The sequence below is a fragment of the Martes martes genome (genome assembly GCF_963455335.1).
Source record: "Martes martes genome assembly, chromosome: 6".
In the NCBI taxonomy this organism is placed as follows: Eukaryota; Metazoa; Chordata; class Mammalia; order Carnivora; family Mustelidae; genus Martes; species Martes martes.
The window spans coordinates 42646278-42665260 of record NC_137893.1 but is presented as its reverse complement, the minus strand read 5'-3'; the positions used below and the strand labels follow the sequence as shown (position 1 = coordinate 42665260).

Sequence of the window (18983 nt, the reverse complement as noted above, 5' to 3'; positions counted from 1 at the left end):
CAGTGATAGACTTAGAAATAGTGAACAAATAATAGCTACAATTTAAAGTATTTTTAAGTGATAGACTTGTGAATATATTTCTTTAATCTTAAAGACTGCTAAACTCGAAGTAGTTCGTTTTCAGAGAAAATTTAAGTTTCTTTTCCCATTATCTATGAAGGATACAGAGCATGAAATGACATCTAGTATTACCAGCAATATCATTACAACTAATGAAATTGCTAGCATTTATTGAGTTTTTATTATGTGCTAGGTTGTTCTAAGCCCTGTGTATGTGTTACTTTGTTTAATCCTCTCAGCACACTGTGAGGAATGTATTATAAGTATCTCCATTAAAATATGAGGATACTTAGAACTTTCTCAGTGATAGTGCTAGTAAGTGGCAGAGCTGGGGTTTGAACCCAGTTGTCTGATTCCAGAACCTCTGGTCTAACCATTACTTGGTACTATGTCTCATAATATGAGGTGAGTGTTTCCTTAGAACTTTTTCTGTTGAATTTCAGCTATAATTTATTGAGATTTGTTCAGAGTTTTAGTATTAGTAACCTAATGTATTTAATTGTATAATTTGAACTTTGCTTTTAAGTACATTAGTTTTGTTTTGTTTTGTTTTGTTTTAATTGGGCTGACCTAAGACCAATAGATACTGTTTCAATATGAGAATCTTAGAGGAATTGACCCTGATTATAAAACAGATGGTGTAGGAATAAGGAAAACATATCCAGATTTTAGCAATTGCCTTCACTGGCTTTAATTCTTAAAATAGATTGCCTGAAGAAGTAGGAAGATGCCCTGCATTTTGCCCACCATCTGTCCCCTGACTTGAAGACACTTGGATATATAACTAAGAGAAGACTGGTAACTCTACCTCTTGTCTGTGTTCTATGGATGACTGTACATCCATGAAAACGACTGGGCAGGACGTGGAGAGAGAGAGAGGTCTGGAGAGACTGAGACGGATGGTGGCCCTGGCCCTGTAGGAGATTTTTGCATTGAAGTCAAGCACTGTGCGTAGGAGCAGGAAGGAACCTGTCAACTGAGAGCTTATATTCTGTAGATCTTCTCAATGCTGATTGGTTTTTTACCTTCCTGATCTATAAATGGCTGAGAGAAGTCATGGTAACAAGTTGAATTGTCCTGCTGCTGTTACTTCCCAGTTTCTGACAGTTTTTTGGTTAGTATTTTGGTGCCACATTATAGCAAGTAAAAAATGAATGTCTTGATTTGCTATTTTAACATTTTATATGATTTTACTCATTATCAAAGTAAAATGACTTTTTTTGTCCTATATAAGGCTGCCTTATTATTCTGCTTTGTCTCTTAATAATGGTATATTTCTCTTTTTTGTTTGCATTTTTATACTACAAGCTTGTCTATCTTTTTTTTTTTTTTTAAAGTTTATTTATTTATTTGACAGACAGAGATCACAAGTAGGCAGAGGGAAGCAGGCTCCCCACCTAGCAGAGAGTCCGATGCAGGGCTCGATCCCAGGACCCTGAGATCACGACCTGAGCTGAAGGCAGAGGCTTTAACCCACTGAGCCACCCAGGCACCTCTCTTATCTTTTTACCATACAATGACTTTGGTATATTCTGAGGCTTTTGATAAATTTAAAAACTATTTGCCTAAAATTCTGAGTCAACGATGAACAGAAGCAAAGTTCCTTAACATAAAAGGGAATCTGTATTCCAAATTACCAGCCAACGTTAAAACTTGATGGTAGAATGGTAGTGGCTTCTCAGTGAAATCAGGAACAAAATATGTATTTTCACTGAATTCTTTAAAAGTTGTAGTTGTTACAATGAAACACCTAGCAGTAAACAATAAGAAATATGAGAGAATGTAGAAAACTACAAGGAATGTAAAATATTTGATTAAAAGAAGAAACCTGTAGTGCTTTGGATGTAGATTTTCTAACAGATTACAAATATCATTTCTTCCCAAATCAACCTACACATTTTATTTTATCCAGTCAAAATACTATTTTAATTATTTTTTAGCAATGGCAAAATTTATTTGAAAGAATGGCTTAAAATACTTTGAAGAAGAATGATTATGTGTGGTGGTAAGAGGGAGACCTAGAATTATTCTGTATGTGAATGTACTGCAAGCGCCAATCATTTAATGATTTCAGATAGTTCAGGACAGCTGTGGGACTAGACTTGGATTCAGTAGAAAAAAAGAAGTTAGAAAATAGTTGCAAGTGCATTTTTAAGTACTGAGATAAAAGGGCACCTCAAATCAGTGGGAGACATGATGGATTCTTTAATAAGTGAATGTTTTCATACTGAAGGTTAAAGCCCAAGTGTGCGTCATGAAATCAACCTAGTCATAATAGTTTTAACAAAAAGAATAGAAAAGAAAACATTTGCTGTCACATGATAAGTATTATTTTGTGGGACTTTTGTTTTTGTTTCTGTTAAACATCTGTGTATTGAATTATGATATAAAATGTATTCCTTAATGTGGATCATGGTTTAAGAAATTTGAAAACCACTGGTATTTTGATAAATTGTGTTTTGATGAATGGCTAACCATTTGGAGGAAAACATTAAAAAGCATATAAAATAATATAGACAGACTAAATAAAAATCTGGGCTGATCTGTGTCAACTGAATAAAAGAACAAGAATCATTTCATAAAGGAGAGTTCAGAGCTAATATATGAAGCAAAGTATACAAGGCTTTCAAATAAGCAAATAATGAAAATATGTTAATATTAAATGTTTCTGTCTCAAACCAAATCCATTAAATACTGTTAGCAATTTAAGTACATGATAGAGAAGTACATGATAGAAATATAACCTAAAAATTAAAGATATTTTAATCTTATAGATACAATTACTATAATAAAAATACAAGACATAAATAAAATTAAATATAAAGGATACTGAATGTTACCTGTCTCCAAATATATATATTTTTGTTACATATTTTAGTCCCATCCCTTACTGTGTGACTTTGTGCAGAGATTTTCTAACTTTTATTATATAAAAAAGAAACTGACCTATTTCTTTCTGTGTTTTTAGGGGACTATTTTAATAAAGGGAAAAATGAGTCTGAGGACGGTAAGCTTCGATTTGAAACTTATCAGTTGATATGGCAACAGATGAAATCTGAAACTGAGGTGAATACTTTTCTTAATGACTTCATATTTCTCAAATAATGTAAATCTCAGATTTGTTCCTTTCCATCTTCCTTTCCATCAATTTTTAAGACTACTGATGAAACATTGGTAATACTAGTTTAGTATAATATGTATGTTCTAAAAAATCACTCATGTTCCAAATATTAAGCATAGCTTCAGGTACTGGAACATATATTTATAATAGCTGCCAGTCCTCACAGCTTTTAAGTGGTGGCACTCTTTAAAATATCCATTCAGGGATGCCTGAGTGGCTTAGTCAGTTAATTGTCTGCCTTTGACTCAGGTGATCCAGGGTCCTGGGATGGAGTCCCACATTGGGCTCCTTGCTCAGCAGGGAGCCTGCTTCTCCCTCTGCCTGCTAGTTCCTCTGCTTGTGCTTTCTCTCTTTCTCTGATAAATAAACAAATAAAATCTTAAGGAAAAAATAAGTTATCCATTCAGTTATATAAGTAAGAAGTCAAGCTATTTTTAAACTACTTCATTCCCTTATCCTCATGTCCAGTTTCTATGTTCTTTATATTCGAGCTCTGAAATAATTTCTCTGCTATGGCAGATTCGTAGCTCTAGGGCCAACATCTTGAGTGAACTTGTTTTGTTTGACCAATACAGTGTTGTATTTTTTTTTGTTTTTTTAATGCCTGTGGGAGGGTTATGCACTTTGTTTATTACGGCTTCCCCCTACTCTTTATTGCTTTCCACCTAGGACTTTGCTCATTTATGTATTCCAGGTGACCCTTGAAAGTGTTTGAGTTTGTGCTTTCCAGTTTAGGCCTTCATTTCTTAACCTGGATCATGATGATCCTCCTAACTGATGTCTCTGCCATTGATGTCAAACCCCACAGGTCTGTCACTAAGTCCCTATGGCACCATTGGCCAACTCATGGCCACTGACTTGGGATGAAAAGTCCTTCCTGTGGCAGGCTGCAGGACTTTTCCCACCTCACTGCCCCATCCCCTTCACAGTGCTGCCTGATTCACCCATCTTAACCCTGATGGAATCATGTCTTTACTTCACATTCCTTCAGTGGTTCTCCCCACAGGATAAAATCCTAACTTTTTAACATCAAGTATAACTTTATAGGCCTAGCCCCTTGCTTATTTGTCCAGGCTCATTCCCTACCACTTCTCACATTCTTGATGCTTAGCTCTGACTGTGGTTCCCCAGGTACTTGGTGCTTCCTTCCTTGCTTCTTCTATACCCCATTCCTTCTAACTTTCCTCTCCATATGATCATCTCCTCCATCCCCTTCTCTAATGTTTTGACTCAAATATGTAACCTCCTCAGCTTAAGTTGAGTGGTGCTGTTCTTTATCATAGCACTCTACCCAGTGTATTTTAATTGTAAATGTTCTTGCTCAGTTTTTTTCCCCACTTTTAGGATAAAGACTACCTTTCATTTGTAAGGTGGTGAGTAGATGTTTGTTGAATGACTAAATGAGATTTTTTTTTTTTTAGTGAGGAAGTCCAAAGTACTAATGACTGGAGATTTAAGGAAAAAACTTTTTTTTTTAATTTCTTCCATCTAATAATCATTTTACATGTAATCCTTGGAATTCATGACAGTTTTCTTTCCCAAAGTTAGAAAGATGCATGAAGTTTTGTGTTTTCTTCATAGCAACTGCAAGAGGAATTAAATAAAAACCTGTTCAATAGTCTAATTGAATTTCTGCAAAAGTCTTGTTCTGGATTTCAGAAGAATTCAAGAGACTGGGGCTGTCAGATAAAACTCAGAGAAATTCCAACTGCTGCTCTTATTCTAGGTATGTATGGCTGTGTGTTTGTTTTTATAATTAGTGGTTTTGATGTTGAGAATAATGGAGAATAACCTGGTTTGATAAACCTGTTTTGTCTCTTATAGAATTAAACTAATTATAGTTAGCTTTATATAATTTCAAAACAATAAAAGTTATTTATGTTGATCATACATCAGTAAATGAAGAGAAATTGATCCAGGTTTAGCTAGTACCCTCCTCAACTTTTTTGTCAGAAAAATGAAGAGGAAGTATATTTGTGTTACTCTTTTTAGTTATTTTATGAGAATATATGAAATTTGAATTCCGTAATAAACACTGGTGGGTAAATAGATTTTTTTTTAGTTGTCTCTTCAGTGGAATTATCTATGACCTTAATTTTATTTCCCTGTGCTTAGTTTATTAATATTAGATTGTTTTATAGTACTCTATTAACATTGTTTAGAACAGGGTTTAGATGAATTATGTATAAACTGCTTTCAAACTGCAGTTTGTAAATTTCTTAGGCACTTAAATATCCATCATTAATGTCCCATTTTAACCAAACATCTGGTTGAGGGATAATGGAAAAAAATTTCTTTGGAATACTAGCAAATTTCCTTATTTCTTTTAGAAAGAAAGTTGGATTTATTTGGATTTCAAATGTACTCTTCATTGCACTTACAATTTGTTATTTATGCAAGGTGTGTTGAACTATTGGGCACTGAGATAAGGACTTATTTTATTGTTTAATACTGCCTTTAATACTGTTCATTACCGGGGTGCCTAGGTGACTCAGTGGGTTAAGCCTCTGCCTTCAGCTCAGGTCATGATCTCAGAGTCCTGAGATCAAGCTCCGCATTAGGCTCTCTGCTCAGCAGGGAGCCTGCTTCCTCTCTTTTTCTCTGCCTGCCTTTCTGCCTACTTGTGATCTCTGTCTGTCAAATAAGTAAATAAAATCTTTAAAAAAGTAAAATACTGTTCATTACCTAGATCTCATTCCTGATTTGCAGTGCACTACTTAGTCAAAATTCAGTGTACCTACAAAAGCCTCCAAGGGATTTTAGTAAATGCAGGTTTTGGTCAGTAGGTCTGAGGTGGGGCCTGAAACTCTACATTTATAATCGCCGTCATGGTGATGCCTGTACTGCTGATCCCAGGACGAGTATGAGTAACAACACACAGGGAATGATTTTTATAATAATTTTATATAATTTTTATAATTTGAACAGCTTTTCAGTGCAGCCTCACTTAATTTCAAAACCCTTTCCATTTATGGATGAGAAGCTGATGTGCAGTGATGACCAGATTGTACTGTTTGGTGCTTTGTTTCTCCATGCCGGGTTATAATAATTGGAGGTGGAGTGGGGGAAACATCGTCAAGAGCAATGGCTTGATAGGTTGTTGAGAGCACTGTTTAAGTCCCTTCTCTGCCTACTGCCAAAAGGGGAAGAGAAGCTAGTGGAAATGTTGTATTTCAAAGTCAGTTGTCTGAGAACATTTTCCCAGTTAACGACATTGTTGATTTTTTGTTTCCAGTCCATTGTCTTAAGCAACAGAATGTTAAATAGCTTGTAAAGTCAGTCAGTGGAAGACGAGCTAAACCTGGTTTTGCTAACCTCCCAAATTCCTTCAGAGTTGCAGTATCGTAATCATAGACCATAATACTTGCTAGGAATATCATTTTGATACTGTAAAAAAAAATCTACAGTCAAAGAATGCTTAAGCACAGTTGTACATTTTCTATTTCCAAAAAGGTATATGTCCATTTATTTATTTTTAAAGATTTATTTATTTATTTATTTGACAGACGGAGATCACAAGTAGGCAGAGAGGCAGGCAGAGAGAGAGGAAGGGAAGCAGGCTCCCTGCTGAGCAGAGAGATCTATGCGGGGCTCAATCCCAGGATGCTAGGATCATGACCTGAGCTGAAGGCAGAGGCTTTAACCCACTGAGCCACCCCGGCGCCCCGGTATATGTCCATTTAAAAATAACCTGCCAGCATTTTCATTTATTGGCTCTCCTAGAAAAAATTTTTTTGTTTCTTGGTGGCCTGGATTCTGAACCTTTTGTTTTTGTTTTTCTTCCAGCCAGTTTAAGTTTTATAGTACCAATTATCAACCAGTTTCAAGATGTTTGCTGTTGGCACCTAAGTGCCAAAGCATTTTCTAGAAATCACAGACTGTGATGCCAAAGAAAGTATCAGTCAGAATTTTTTTCCAGTGTAGTGGGGAAATTACACTTAACTCAGATAACTACATGCGCAACATTAAACTCTGATTTGTGGAAATGAGAACATGAGCGGCTTAGTAAATACTAAGTAGGTACTAAAGTACCTAAAGTTTTATTCGTTTTTAGGCTCTTCCCTTAGAAATTAGCTTACTGTATACTTAACGTATGGTATTTACTACAACAATCATTAATAGTGTTACTGATTAGATTTTCCTCGCTTGTTAAGTTAGGGTCACAGTAAGCCTGGAATACATATCACTTCTGTTTTGAATCATTATTTTAAGAGTTCTTTATGAATTTGACAGAGTAACATCCTGAGATGTTTTCAGGGGTTAACTACATATCCTCAGTAACTTTTTTTTAAAGAGAAGTTGTGCAATATACCCTTTCTGACAAATAAGTATTATGTATGCCTCCAGGTATCTATTGTCAGTGGAGGTCTCTTCATTTATGCAGTATATATTTTTTTAGTTTCTTTTACTAATTGTATTTAAAAGTACTTTTAGTAATTCACTGGATGTGTTAGCCTTGTTGGTTGTTAAATTGTTAATAATACAAATGATGGTGTAATAATGATCTATTATCCCATAGGTGTGAATGTAACAGATCATGATTTAACATTCAGAAGTCTAACAGAAGCCCTTCAGAATAATGTCACTCCTTATGTAGTCTCATTGCAAGCTAAAGATTGTCCAGGTACAGAATAAATAATCTTGGTGAGCTGTTAAAACTGTTAAAACTCTCTTCTGTAGCTCTCTCTCTCTCTCTCTCTCTCTAGCTTTCTTTATCCCTTTTTATTTGTGGGAAGAGCATGGCCCTACATTTTTGGCAGGGTGAGGTTTATTGCCTATGGCAGTAATCATGACTGTTGCAGGACTCTTTGCTACCTCTTACTTCATTTATCCTAGCTCCATCCTGCCAGATTAGCTTCACAGTCAGCAATAGTCTAGGCATTTTATGAGATGTGTTCCTTAACCCAGTAAAAGTTGAATAAGTTGGAAAGTTTGGGACAGGGAGCTGAGAATTAAGGATTGGGGATTTGGCAGCTCTTATTTAGTCTAACAGAGAATAGACTGTGGGCGTTCATATTCACAGCCTCAAATCATCCTGCTGTTCTACTCTGAAAGGCCAGCATGGTAAAAAATAGTCCATCACCAGAGCCAGTCTTAGGTATATGAAGCCATTGAGTCATAAAGGATGTGGACACTAAAGAGTAAAATGGGCTTAGATTTCAACTGACATAAAGGTTTTATGTGCTTGTATTACTTTCATATTTATAAACTGACTACAACTGATTCAATAAAAGCCCTTAGGACATCTTTTAAAATGACTCTAAGGAAGGTTTATAATCAGTAAAATAACTTAATGTAAATAACACTTCTGATTTTTTTTTTTAGGGGCCTTAAAAACCTTTCACTGTTGGGGTGCCTGGGTGGCTCAGTGGGTTAAGCTTCTGCCTTCGGCTCAGGTCATGATCCCAGAGTCCTGGGATCAAACCCCACATCAGGCTCTCTGCTCAACAGAGAGCCTGCTTCCCCTCTCTCTCTGCCTACTTGTGATCTCTGTCAAATAAATAAATAAAATCTTTAAAAATAAATAAATAAAAATAAAAAAATTTTTTAAATTAAAACAAAAAACATTTCACTGTCTAGTGTGATTTAAATATAGATTGTTTCTCATAATTTTCATGTTTACACATTTGCTTAGGTAACACTTTTATTGTGGACAATAAACATAAACTTCAGCTTAGTGTTAGTCTGAATTAGTGAAATTTAAATATTAAAGAGAAGATCCTAATGAACATTAACTGTTAATATGTTAAGTGTTATGTTAATGTTAAGTATAGAAAAATACATCATACCCAAATGTATATACTGATCAAGAACTTTCAGCTATTTCATATTTGTTTTAAAGAGAGATAAGCTTTCTTACATTTTTTTTACCTATTCTGCAGATATAAAACATTTTTTGCAAAAGCTGGCTTCACAGTTGATGGGCTGCTGTGTTGATGAGGACTCCAAAGAGGGAAGTATTCAGGTTGCCCAGAAAAAGACACATTGTTCAATGGATTCTCTTTCTAGCTGGTATATGAATGTCACACAGGTAAGTGTAAAACTGACAATTTTCTCTCTGGAAATTGGCATATGATTGAAAAGGCTTAGAATTATATTAAACATAGCACTGTTTTGTTCTAATAAGAATATGCTTATGCTTTCTAGCTATTAATAGTAGCTGGAAATTAATAGTAAAATTAATATTAATAGTAAATATTAATAGTAAAAAATTGAAAAAACAATATTTTTCATAAGGCTGTTAGAAATTAAAAGTATTCTATTATCAGTGTGCAGTCTAATTCCTGGTAAGTGTTTCAGATCTTACAAAGCCATTTTATTTGCGGGTGAATGTCATCTAGTGACAAAAACAATGTCAGGAATTGTTTCTGCTCTAGATTCTGTCTCTGTGACAATGGCTATAACTCTAATGTATTATCTCTTAGGTCCCTCAGTATTTGTTTTTGTGCAGTAGAACCGTACTGCCAGTGCCTACTGTCAACTTAGTCCAATGAGAAAGTCATTTTTTAAAAAACCTAATTTGTTCCACATTTAAAATTCTTAGGAATAAATGGTCTATAAGTAAAGTATATTCAACAAACAGATAGCTAAAAAGAAGTTCGTTCTACCATGACAGTCCCTGGTGAAAATGGATCACCTACGTGATTCACAGAGAACTGCACCATAAAACCACAGCTTCAGTTCACGATGCTTTATAGCCAGAGTATGGGAAAAAATACTGTGGCGACTTCTGATAAAGGTGTTTGCTGAAGTCAGTCATAAGTGAAGTTTTCATTTTGCTTTCTATACAGATGAAATTGGGTCTAATGCTTATCATAATATCTTAATTTGATCCACAATTTTAAATTTTGTAGATATCAAATGTACATTCAGTTTATGTCAGATGTCTTTAAAAGATCGGGATTGGACCAGATGATATTAAGATGCTTTTCAACTTGAAGTTTAACAGTAGCAGAGCAGCGAGTAGTTTATTGTGCTTTTTATTTAAAAATACTTGTTCTCACCTTAAAGCAAAGCAAAATAAAACATTCTATTAACAGAAAAAATAATCTATGGAAAGTCTTCTCCCAATGCTTTTTTCTGTCGTTTTCTCAGATAGCAGAAATAAATATTTCATATGAGTTATAGATTTTACTGAAACTTTTTCTTCTTGGTTATTATTCCCATGTCAGACACAGAAAGATTCTGCTAGTAACTGTTGAAATGAGTTTCTCTTTATTATGTGGGAGAAATAAAAGGAACAGCTTTACTGTAAAACATAAAGGAAGATAGATCAATGTGTGGCATTGTAGCATCGTTTGGGTGGTAAGGCTTACTGTTAACTCATTCTTTTCACAATGGCTTAAAAGAAGACAGATCCAAAAATGCCGAGGAAAAAGAGGACTTCTTCTAGCCAATGGCAGTCTCCTCCTGTTGTGCTTATCTTAAAGGATATGGAAAGCTTCACCACAAAAGTACTCCAAGACTTCATAATTATTAGCAGGTAGATCATATAACACCTGGATTTTACATAAAATTCTTTTTATTAAGGACACATATAACTTTTAACTTGAAGAGCACCCTTTTCCAGAGAAAATGAATGGCATTTTAATCTTAATACCAGTTGGATAGAAAGCAGACTGATTACAAATTCCTTGTAATTCAATGTTCAAAGACCTCCTATCAGATTTTCATTTGCATTTTTACCCCAGAATGAGATCAAAGACTAAAGTTAACCAATTTTTAATTGGCATGTAAGGCAGTATAAAATGTAGTTTTTCTCACCAAGGTCATCTGTCTCTTACTTTAGCATTAAGTGGATAAACTACTCCAGATTGAGATATGTTTGTCAGGTCTTACTTTCTGATACCTATGCACCCTTAGAAGCTCTGAATTACATATAGCTCTTCTGAGCAAGTATGTTTTCTAAATAACATTATCTTATATAATACTTATAGTGAGAAACTACTTTCATGGTCTCATTGGACTTTCAAGGCAGTCCTGTGAGATTCAGAATTAAAGTAACTAACCCTGTTTAAAATCCAGTGACTTGTATTTCCCATGGTACATTTTGTAAAAAATATTTTATTTATTTATTTGACAGACAGAGATCACAAGGAGGCAGAGAGGCAGGCAGGGAGAGAGGAGGGGAAGCAGGTTCCCTGCTGAGCAGAGAGCTGGACAGGGGCTCGATCCCAGCACCCTGGGATCATGACCTGAGCCGAAGGCAGAGGCTTTAACCAACTGAGCCACCCAGGTGCCCCTCCCATGGTACATTTTTAAGGATGTAATTTATTCTGACTTTTTCTATGTATAAACTTGCTTGATAGCTATAGCTACATTTGCCTAAAGCTGTATTGTGTTACAATTTACTAATATACTTGTAATTCCTATTTTAATGGTGTCTTTTTTTCCCTATTGAAACTAAGATTTCTAAATCCTAAGACTTCTCTTAATGCTAAAACTAAACTGCTTTACATGCTTTAAAAATGCAGAATAAGAGGGGCACCTGGGTGGCTCAGTGGGTTGGGCCTCTGCCTTCGGCTCGGGTCATGATCCCAAGGTCCTGGGATCGAGCCCCGCATTGGGCTCTCTGCTAGGCGGGGAGCCTGCTTCCTCCTCTCTCTCTTCCTGCCTCTCTGCCTACTTGTGATCTCTCTCTGTCAAATAAATAAAGTCTTTTTAAAAAATACAGAATAAGAAAGTGACAGAAGAGCTGTTCTTTTTTGGAGCTTAAATTTGTGGCTACTTTTGCCACAGAATTGTGTCAAGAATGTGAGGAGGTGAGGAAGAATGTACAACAGTAACAGAATCCAGGCACTGTACTTTTGTGAAGGTAGAACTGCGTATTGCTACAATACTGAAAAACAGTAGCCAATAGGAAAGAACAGGCAAAGTCATCGGCCATGATACAAAGGGCTCAGACCCACAATAGCTCTCAAAGATGGTTCTGTTTTACTCTGTGGAAGTCATTTGTGTTCATACTGGTAATGCTCAAAATAAATCATGTCCAATAAGTTTGAGTTAAGAATTCAAGGAAAGGATGTAACATTTTTAAATGGTATCCTTTAAAAATACGTCCTACATATGTGTAAGGAAAGTTTCCTAACTCTTAGCTGTTATTTATGGTTGGGTGACTTGGTGTCTGATAGAAATGTAGATAAATAGAATAAGTTACCTTGGAAGTTTGTGTCTTACATGTCACTGAACTCTCAAAGCATAGGCTGGATGTCTGTTAGGAGGACTGTAGGTAGGGCTCAAACTTTGAGAGGTTAATTTGAATGATACCTAAATCTTCTAACATTTGAGATTGTATAACCTTAGAGGGAGGCATGTGATCCATCTGGACCTCTGTATACTTATGTAGAAAATGAGAGGATCTGTTAATAGATCAGGTTCAGAGTTAGAATGTGTGGGAAAGAACTATATTACTTTAATAGAGGGAACTGTGTGACCTAGAAAATTTGATTATTTGGAGTGATAACTCCTCAGCAGTGTCTTACACTGTATGCATTCAAATAAAGGTCTTAATTTGAAATTTGATGTATTGAAATATACTTCCTAATGAAATCCCACTTCTGTATTTTCCTTTGAAAACTAGTCAACATCTACATGAATTTCCACTAATACTCATTTTTGGAATTGCCACATCTCCTATTATCATCCATCGGTTACTTCCTCATGCAGTTTCATCTCTTTTGTGCATAGAACTATTCCAGTCTTTGTCCTGCAAGGAGCACCTGACTACGGTACTTGATAAGGTAAAAAGGAAAAACTGTATCAGTGAAATAGGATGAAAAGACTGCCAAGAATAGATTGTAAATATAAATGTTAGTGATAAATTTCTTCATCTCTCAGAATATGATATTGAACATATTTCTTCACTTTTTTTGTATGTAATGATTTTAATAGGGTACAGTATTGCCTCTTCAGATAAAATATACAGTTGTTTTCTTTTTTAGTTTATTTACTTATTTGAGAGAAAGCTAGAGAGAGCGAGCACAGAGGGAGTGGGAGTGGGAGAAGCAAACTCTCCACTGAGCAGAGAGCCTGATGTGGGGCTCGAACCCAGGACTCTGAGATTGTGACTGAGCTGACACCCCAAAATACAAGCTTTATAAAAAGAATGATTATATCTTACTATATCTACCTACCTGTGAGCCAGTCATTACTCAATGGAAAATTCTACGTTTTTAATAATTTTTAATAGAATTTAATGACTTCCCAATAACAGTAACAATGTTTTGACTCTTCTATTTTGTGTAAAATAATTTGTAATTTTTAATGGACTCTTTCCTGTCATTGCTACTCTTGACAGAAAATAAATACTCACTTCTTAGACCTTAGCTCTATTTTTCTACCTAAGTTAGTATTAATTCTGAGTTTCCCCCTGAATTAGTAATGACCTTCCACAAGTTGTTTGCTAGGCTCAGCTCTTTTAAGGTATGCCTTGTGCTGCTTGTGAAGGTAATGACAACCCTCCATTTTTTTTTAAGTTTTTTTTTTTTTTTTTAATTTATTTGAGAGAGAGAAAGAGAGCAAGAAAGCTCACAAGCAGGGGCCAAGGGGCAGAGGCAGGGGGAGAAGCAGACTCCCTGCTAAGCAGGGAGCCTGATGCGGGACTCTGTCTGAGAGCCCAGAGATCATGACCTGAGCCAAAGCAGACCTTTAACCAACTGAACCACCCAGGCACCTAACAAGCTTCCATTTATTTACTAACTGCTTCTTCATCTTTTTCCCATGAAGGCGGTATCCATTGATGTACTGATACTTTGGGGAAAATTTTTCCAGCTACAGTATTTAAAATTGCTTGGTTGGGGTGACTGGGTGGTGCAGTTGGTTAAGCATCCAACTCTTGGTTTCCGTTCAGGTGGTGATTTCAGGGTCATGGGATCTAGCCCCGCGTCAGGCTCTGCGCTCCGCGTGGCGTCTACTTAGGATTCTCTCTCTCTCTCTGCCCCTCCTCCCCATGCTGTAACTTGCTTTCTCTGTCTTTCTCTCTCTCAAATAAATAAATTTTTTTAAAAATGAAATTAGTTGTGGCCAAATGCATTTGGCCTTCTATAACTGTTTCTGTTTTAAAAGCCTAGTATGACTTTTCATTTTCAGAGGTAAATTCTTTGCTATAAACCATTGAAAATTAGCTGAATAATACAAATTCAGCTATTTTACATTTTTTTAATAGACATCTGTTATTTTGGGGTTTTTCATTCAACGGTACATAGTGTGTTACTCTTTGGTAATGTGTATCAGTAGAGATGAAAAAGAAGTCTTATAATAAGATTGCCAAAACTGGGGCACCTGGGTGTCTCGGTGGGTTAAGCCTCTGCCTTCGGCTCAGGTCATGATCCCAGGGTCCTGGGATCGAGCCCCGCATCAGGCTCTTTGCTCAGCGGGGAGCCTGCTTCCTCCTCTCTCTCTGCCTGCCTCTCTGCCTACTTGTGATCTCTGTCTGTCAAATAAATAAATAAAATCTTTAAAAAAAAAAAAAAAGAATTGCCAAAACCTATAGCTTCTTCAGTGGCTTTTGGTAGGAGAAAAGGGATTGTATAGTTAGTAGATTGTATTTTTTAAAATTAGCAATTGGGTGGAAGATGATGGATGGATATCTTTGATTCTGGAGATATAGTATGAATAGCTTCTTTTTTTGGTTGTGACTGTTGTGTAAATTAATTTAAAGTTTTGGTTGATAATTTGATCTAAAAAAAGAAGCTTAGCTACTATTATAGCTTTCATAGTTATATGTCATAGTATCATTCCTTGCCTCATTATGTATACTAGATACTGATGAAGAGTAAAGACTAATAAGGAGTGTATCTTACTCCCCTTTTGTCTCTTTCAGCTACTTCTTACAACTCAGTTTCCCTTTAAACTAAGTGAAAAAGTGTTACAGATTCTGACCAACATCTTTTTGTATCATGATTTCTCAATTCAAAACTTTATAAAAGGACTCCAGGTAAGAAGACACTAATGGGTATGAAAGTTCGTAAGCTGATTCTAACTAATTTGCATTAATTTGCATATTTGAACTATTTAATAGGATAAGGCATTTTAAATGGCAAATTCTAAAATAAGTAAATTCCAGTTATATTATTCTAAGTTCTATCATTCCTTTGTTACCTTGCAGCAAAATGTAGAGAATTGCACTAATTAGGATGTCAAAAATGGAAAGACACCTTCCTTCCCCTCCTGCACTCCGGTGTTTCTTAATATTTGGGGGTAAGGAGAAAGGGACTTTTTTTTTTAGATTCTGATGAAAGCTTACATACTTTCTACCTAAGAAATGCTATATATAAGGGATCAGCAAACTTTCTGTAAAAATTCAGATATTACATGTTTTTGCTGTATGCTACAACTCTGTTGCATATTCTTTTTCTTCTTTTTAAATAACCAGTTAAAGGTATGAAAAACATTTGTAGCTCTTGGGCCATACAAAATAGATGGGGGCCATCGTTTGCTGTCCCTTGCACATATATCTGTGTTTATTCATTTATATTCTTATGTATTGGGAATACATTTTGACTGAGGTTTCTTGAATTGCCAGAAGAAAATTCGTGAACTCAGCTTCTTCATAACATCTGTTCTAATCTAAAAAAGGACCCCATTATCCAGTTATTTAAAAGTTAATTCGTTCTCTTGGCAACTACCTAAAATACTTTAGCAAAGTATAGTCATTATAAATACATGCCAGTTTTGTCAAGATTCCTAAAACCAGTATGTTAGTAATATTCAGTATAGAAGTACAATATAGTAATACCTCACATTTGTGTAGTGCCTTAGCATTTATAAATTATTTCTCATACGTATTTTTCCTCCGTATAAAACTGCAGTGCTCTCTTACGGCTAATATGTATCTTTTTTTCAACTTGAGTTTTTTTTTTAAAGATCTGTTTATCTAAGAGAGAGAGTGTGTGCTTGTGAGAGCACGGGGAAGGGTAGAGGGAGAGGGAGACAAGTAGACTCCCCACTGAGTGGGAATCACAACAACCTGGGGCTTGATCCCAGGACCCTGAGATAATGACCTGAGCTGAAATCAAGAGTCAGATGCTCAACTGACTGAGCCACCCTGGCGCCCCTCAACTTGACTTTTTAAAAAGAGTATTTTAAAGCAACGAAACATTTACCTTACCAATGTGTGAAATTAAATGATACTGAGAAATACTACATTTCTAACTGGCCTCTCTCATACATTTTATTTCATTCATTTCTTTACTCAGAAGTGTTTATTTACGAGCCTACTGTAAGCCAAGATCTATGCTCCTTCCCCTCCTTCCCTGTGCACTCCAGTGATTCTTAATATTTGTGGGTAAGGAGAAAGAGGCTTTTCTTTTCTTTTCTTTTTTTACAGAGGACAAGGAAATCTCGGCCTTCAAATTGCTTGTTTGTTTAGTGAAGGAGGCAGAAGAGGAAACTCATAATTACAGTTCTCAGTAGTCATTGCTGTGAAAGAAACATGCTTAGAGAGTCCATAGGAGAACAGAAGTATAGCCTAAAGAATAGGGGCTCACCAGGTTAAAATGGGAAATGCATTCTAGGTAAAGGCTGAGCAGTACAGGGAGAGAGATTAGTTTAAGGACTATTACAGTTTTCTAGACAAGATAAAACAAGGGCTAACCTAAGGTAGTGATAGTGGAATGAGAGAGGAGGAAACAGATTTGAGGTTGAACTAGAATTGACAGAACCTGGTGATTAAGTGGATGATAGGTTGTGGCAGAGGAGCATTGGTGACACACAGGTTCTAGCTTGGCAAATGGATTGGAGGTTGGTACCATTTATTTAGTATACATGTTAATATAAAGTGAAGAGCCAATTAGAAAAGGATGTGTTTCTTTTTGTATATGGTTAATTTCGGGTATGTTGGATAGAAAGATTTGGCACTCAGAAGAAAGATCTGGAAAAAAAATAGATATATTTAGGATTTATCATTAAAAGGTGGTGGGTGAAGTCAGGTAATGAGGATGAGGCATCACCCAGAGGAGTGAGGAAAGGACCAAGATTAGAACCTGACAGCAAGCTAATGAGAGAGCAATAGAAAAGGAGACTAAATAAGGAAAACCAATAGAAAGCAGAGTAACACTGAAATCAGGAGAAGAGTTTTAGGAAGTAGTCTCCACATTGAGAAAGCAAGTGAAGAAGAGGACATTATAACCAAATTATGTAATCTGTCTGGGTCTCAGTTTTCTCATCTATAAAATAGGGGATCAGATTAGATGATTTTATAGGTTCCTCATAATTTACTGAGCACCTCTTTTGTATACTGGGCACATTACTAAGTATTTACATTGTTTCATTAATGGGTACTAATACCCTCAGTTTTGCATGTGAAGAAACCGATTAAGAAGCATGGCCGTGGTCACAGCTAATAAGTGGTAGAGCCATTAAGACCCCATTTGGGCAGTTTTCTTAATCATCGGTTGGAAATATGTTTAAGTCCTGATTTCTGTAGGAGGTACAGTAGGGCATATAACCATTCTTTATATGTTTAAGTTTTCCTTCATTGGATGAATATGTTAACCAACTTGTTAGTTGACCTAGATGTTGAGAACACACTTGGACAAAGTAGTGAAGTGATACTGGGTTCTTACTTACAGCTCTACTATAACTCATGTGACTTCCTCCCATTCCTTCTCCATGTTTGGTTTTGGTAAAAACATAGTTTGGTTTTTACTTTTCTCATGTTTAAAAAGTGATGTTAACACTGGAATAAATATTATCACAATATCATTGGAAAATATAAGAAATGTGATTCTGCTAATATGTGCATAAATAATTTAGCACTTGGCACGAATGATTACTTTCTGTTTGGTGTTTGTTTCTTAGTTAGGCTGGCTCTTTGCCTTACAACCTTATACTTCCTCCAGAATGAACTATTTTAGAGGATTTCCTCTAGCCTTGGGTATCTGGTCCTCAGCTCTGTAGGCTCAGAAATTTATTATCAGTTTACCCAGGAAGGATCAAGCTCGAATACCTTAATACAGGTATATAAGCCAGCATGTTCATTTGTTCATTTGTTCATTTGTTCATTTGTAATGGGAAATTCTATTTTCCAGTCCAAGAATGTGTGTGTGCCGTATCTAGGGAACTGTTTCTCTGGTATCAAGGTATAAAAACTAAACCAAATTGTTCATGAGAAGGGTGCTTAGAATTTTTAACGGTTGGATAGTCTTGTGAGATATATCTTAGGAATTGCAGTAGAATCTGGAAAATCATTCCCCCTTGTACTATAGAGACCACAGCATTCTAGTTACTATAACACTTATTACCAGATACTGTAGCATTTTTTTCTCATGAAATAAAATTCAGTTAAAAAAGATATATTTTCTTTAGCCATACCTCATTTTTAATTTTTCTTTTTTATCAGTAGGCAAAGCTTCTACCATTGTAATGTTTTTATTTATTCAGCAGACCAGATTTGTTCACTGTTTTTAGATGAGTGTTTTCTTGTGAGTATTTGGGCATCTGTTAGGCTCTGAGGCCACACCCCAGTCCCATCCCCATAATATTTACTGTTATTGTAAGTAAGTTGCTTTTGTAGAGAGCTAATCTATCCATTTATATTAGTTTCTTCTGGTTTATACTTCAGAGATTACAGTTTTCTGATCTTGTCCACAATATCAGAATCTTAAAATATTAAAGATACAGAATGATTTATGCAGTGTTTGCAGTGTTATTATGACATTATTAGATATATTAGTGCCATACTTTTACTGTCTAAAAGAAAAACAAAACCTTAAAAGCAAGTAGACAAAGGGCAAAAGATTTACTGCCAAAATATAACAAATATAGTTAATCTTCACATTTTTTTTATCTTCACATTTCTTTC

The 18983-nt window shown here is 35.5% G+C and overlaps 1 protein-coding gene across 1 annotated transcript in view; it reads left to right on the top strand.

The window, feature by feature from the left end:
- Positions 1-18983, top strand: part of ORC3 (origin recognition complex subunit 3) — a 61803-nt gene that overhangs the window by 6588 nt on the left and 36232 nt on the right. The window contains exons 3-9 of the mRNA XM_080805767.1: positions 3029-3126; positions 4763-4907; positions 7701-7805; positions 9064-9212; positions 10531-10664; positions 12762-12921; positions 15003-15116. Of these exons, the coding sequence (XP_080661893.1) occupies positions 3029-3126; positions 4763-4907; positions 7701-7805; positions 9064-9212; positions 10531-10664; positions 12762-12921; positions 15003-15116 (905 nt within the window). The remainder of the gene's footprint in view (positions 1-3028; positions 3127-4762; positions 4908-7700; positions 7806-9063; positions 9213-10530; positions 10665-12761; positions 12922-15002; positions 15117-18983) is intronic.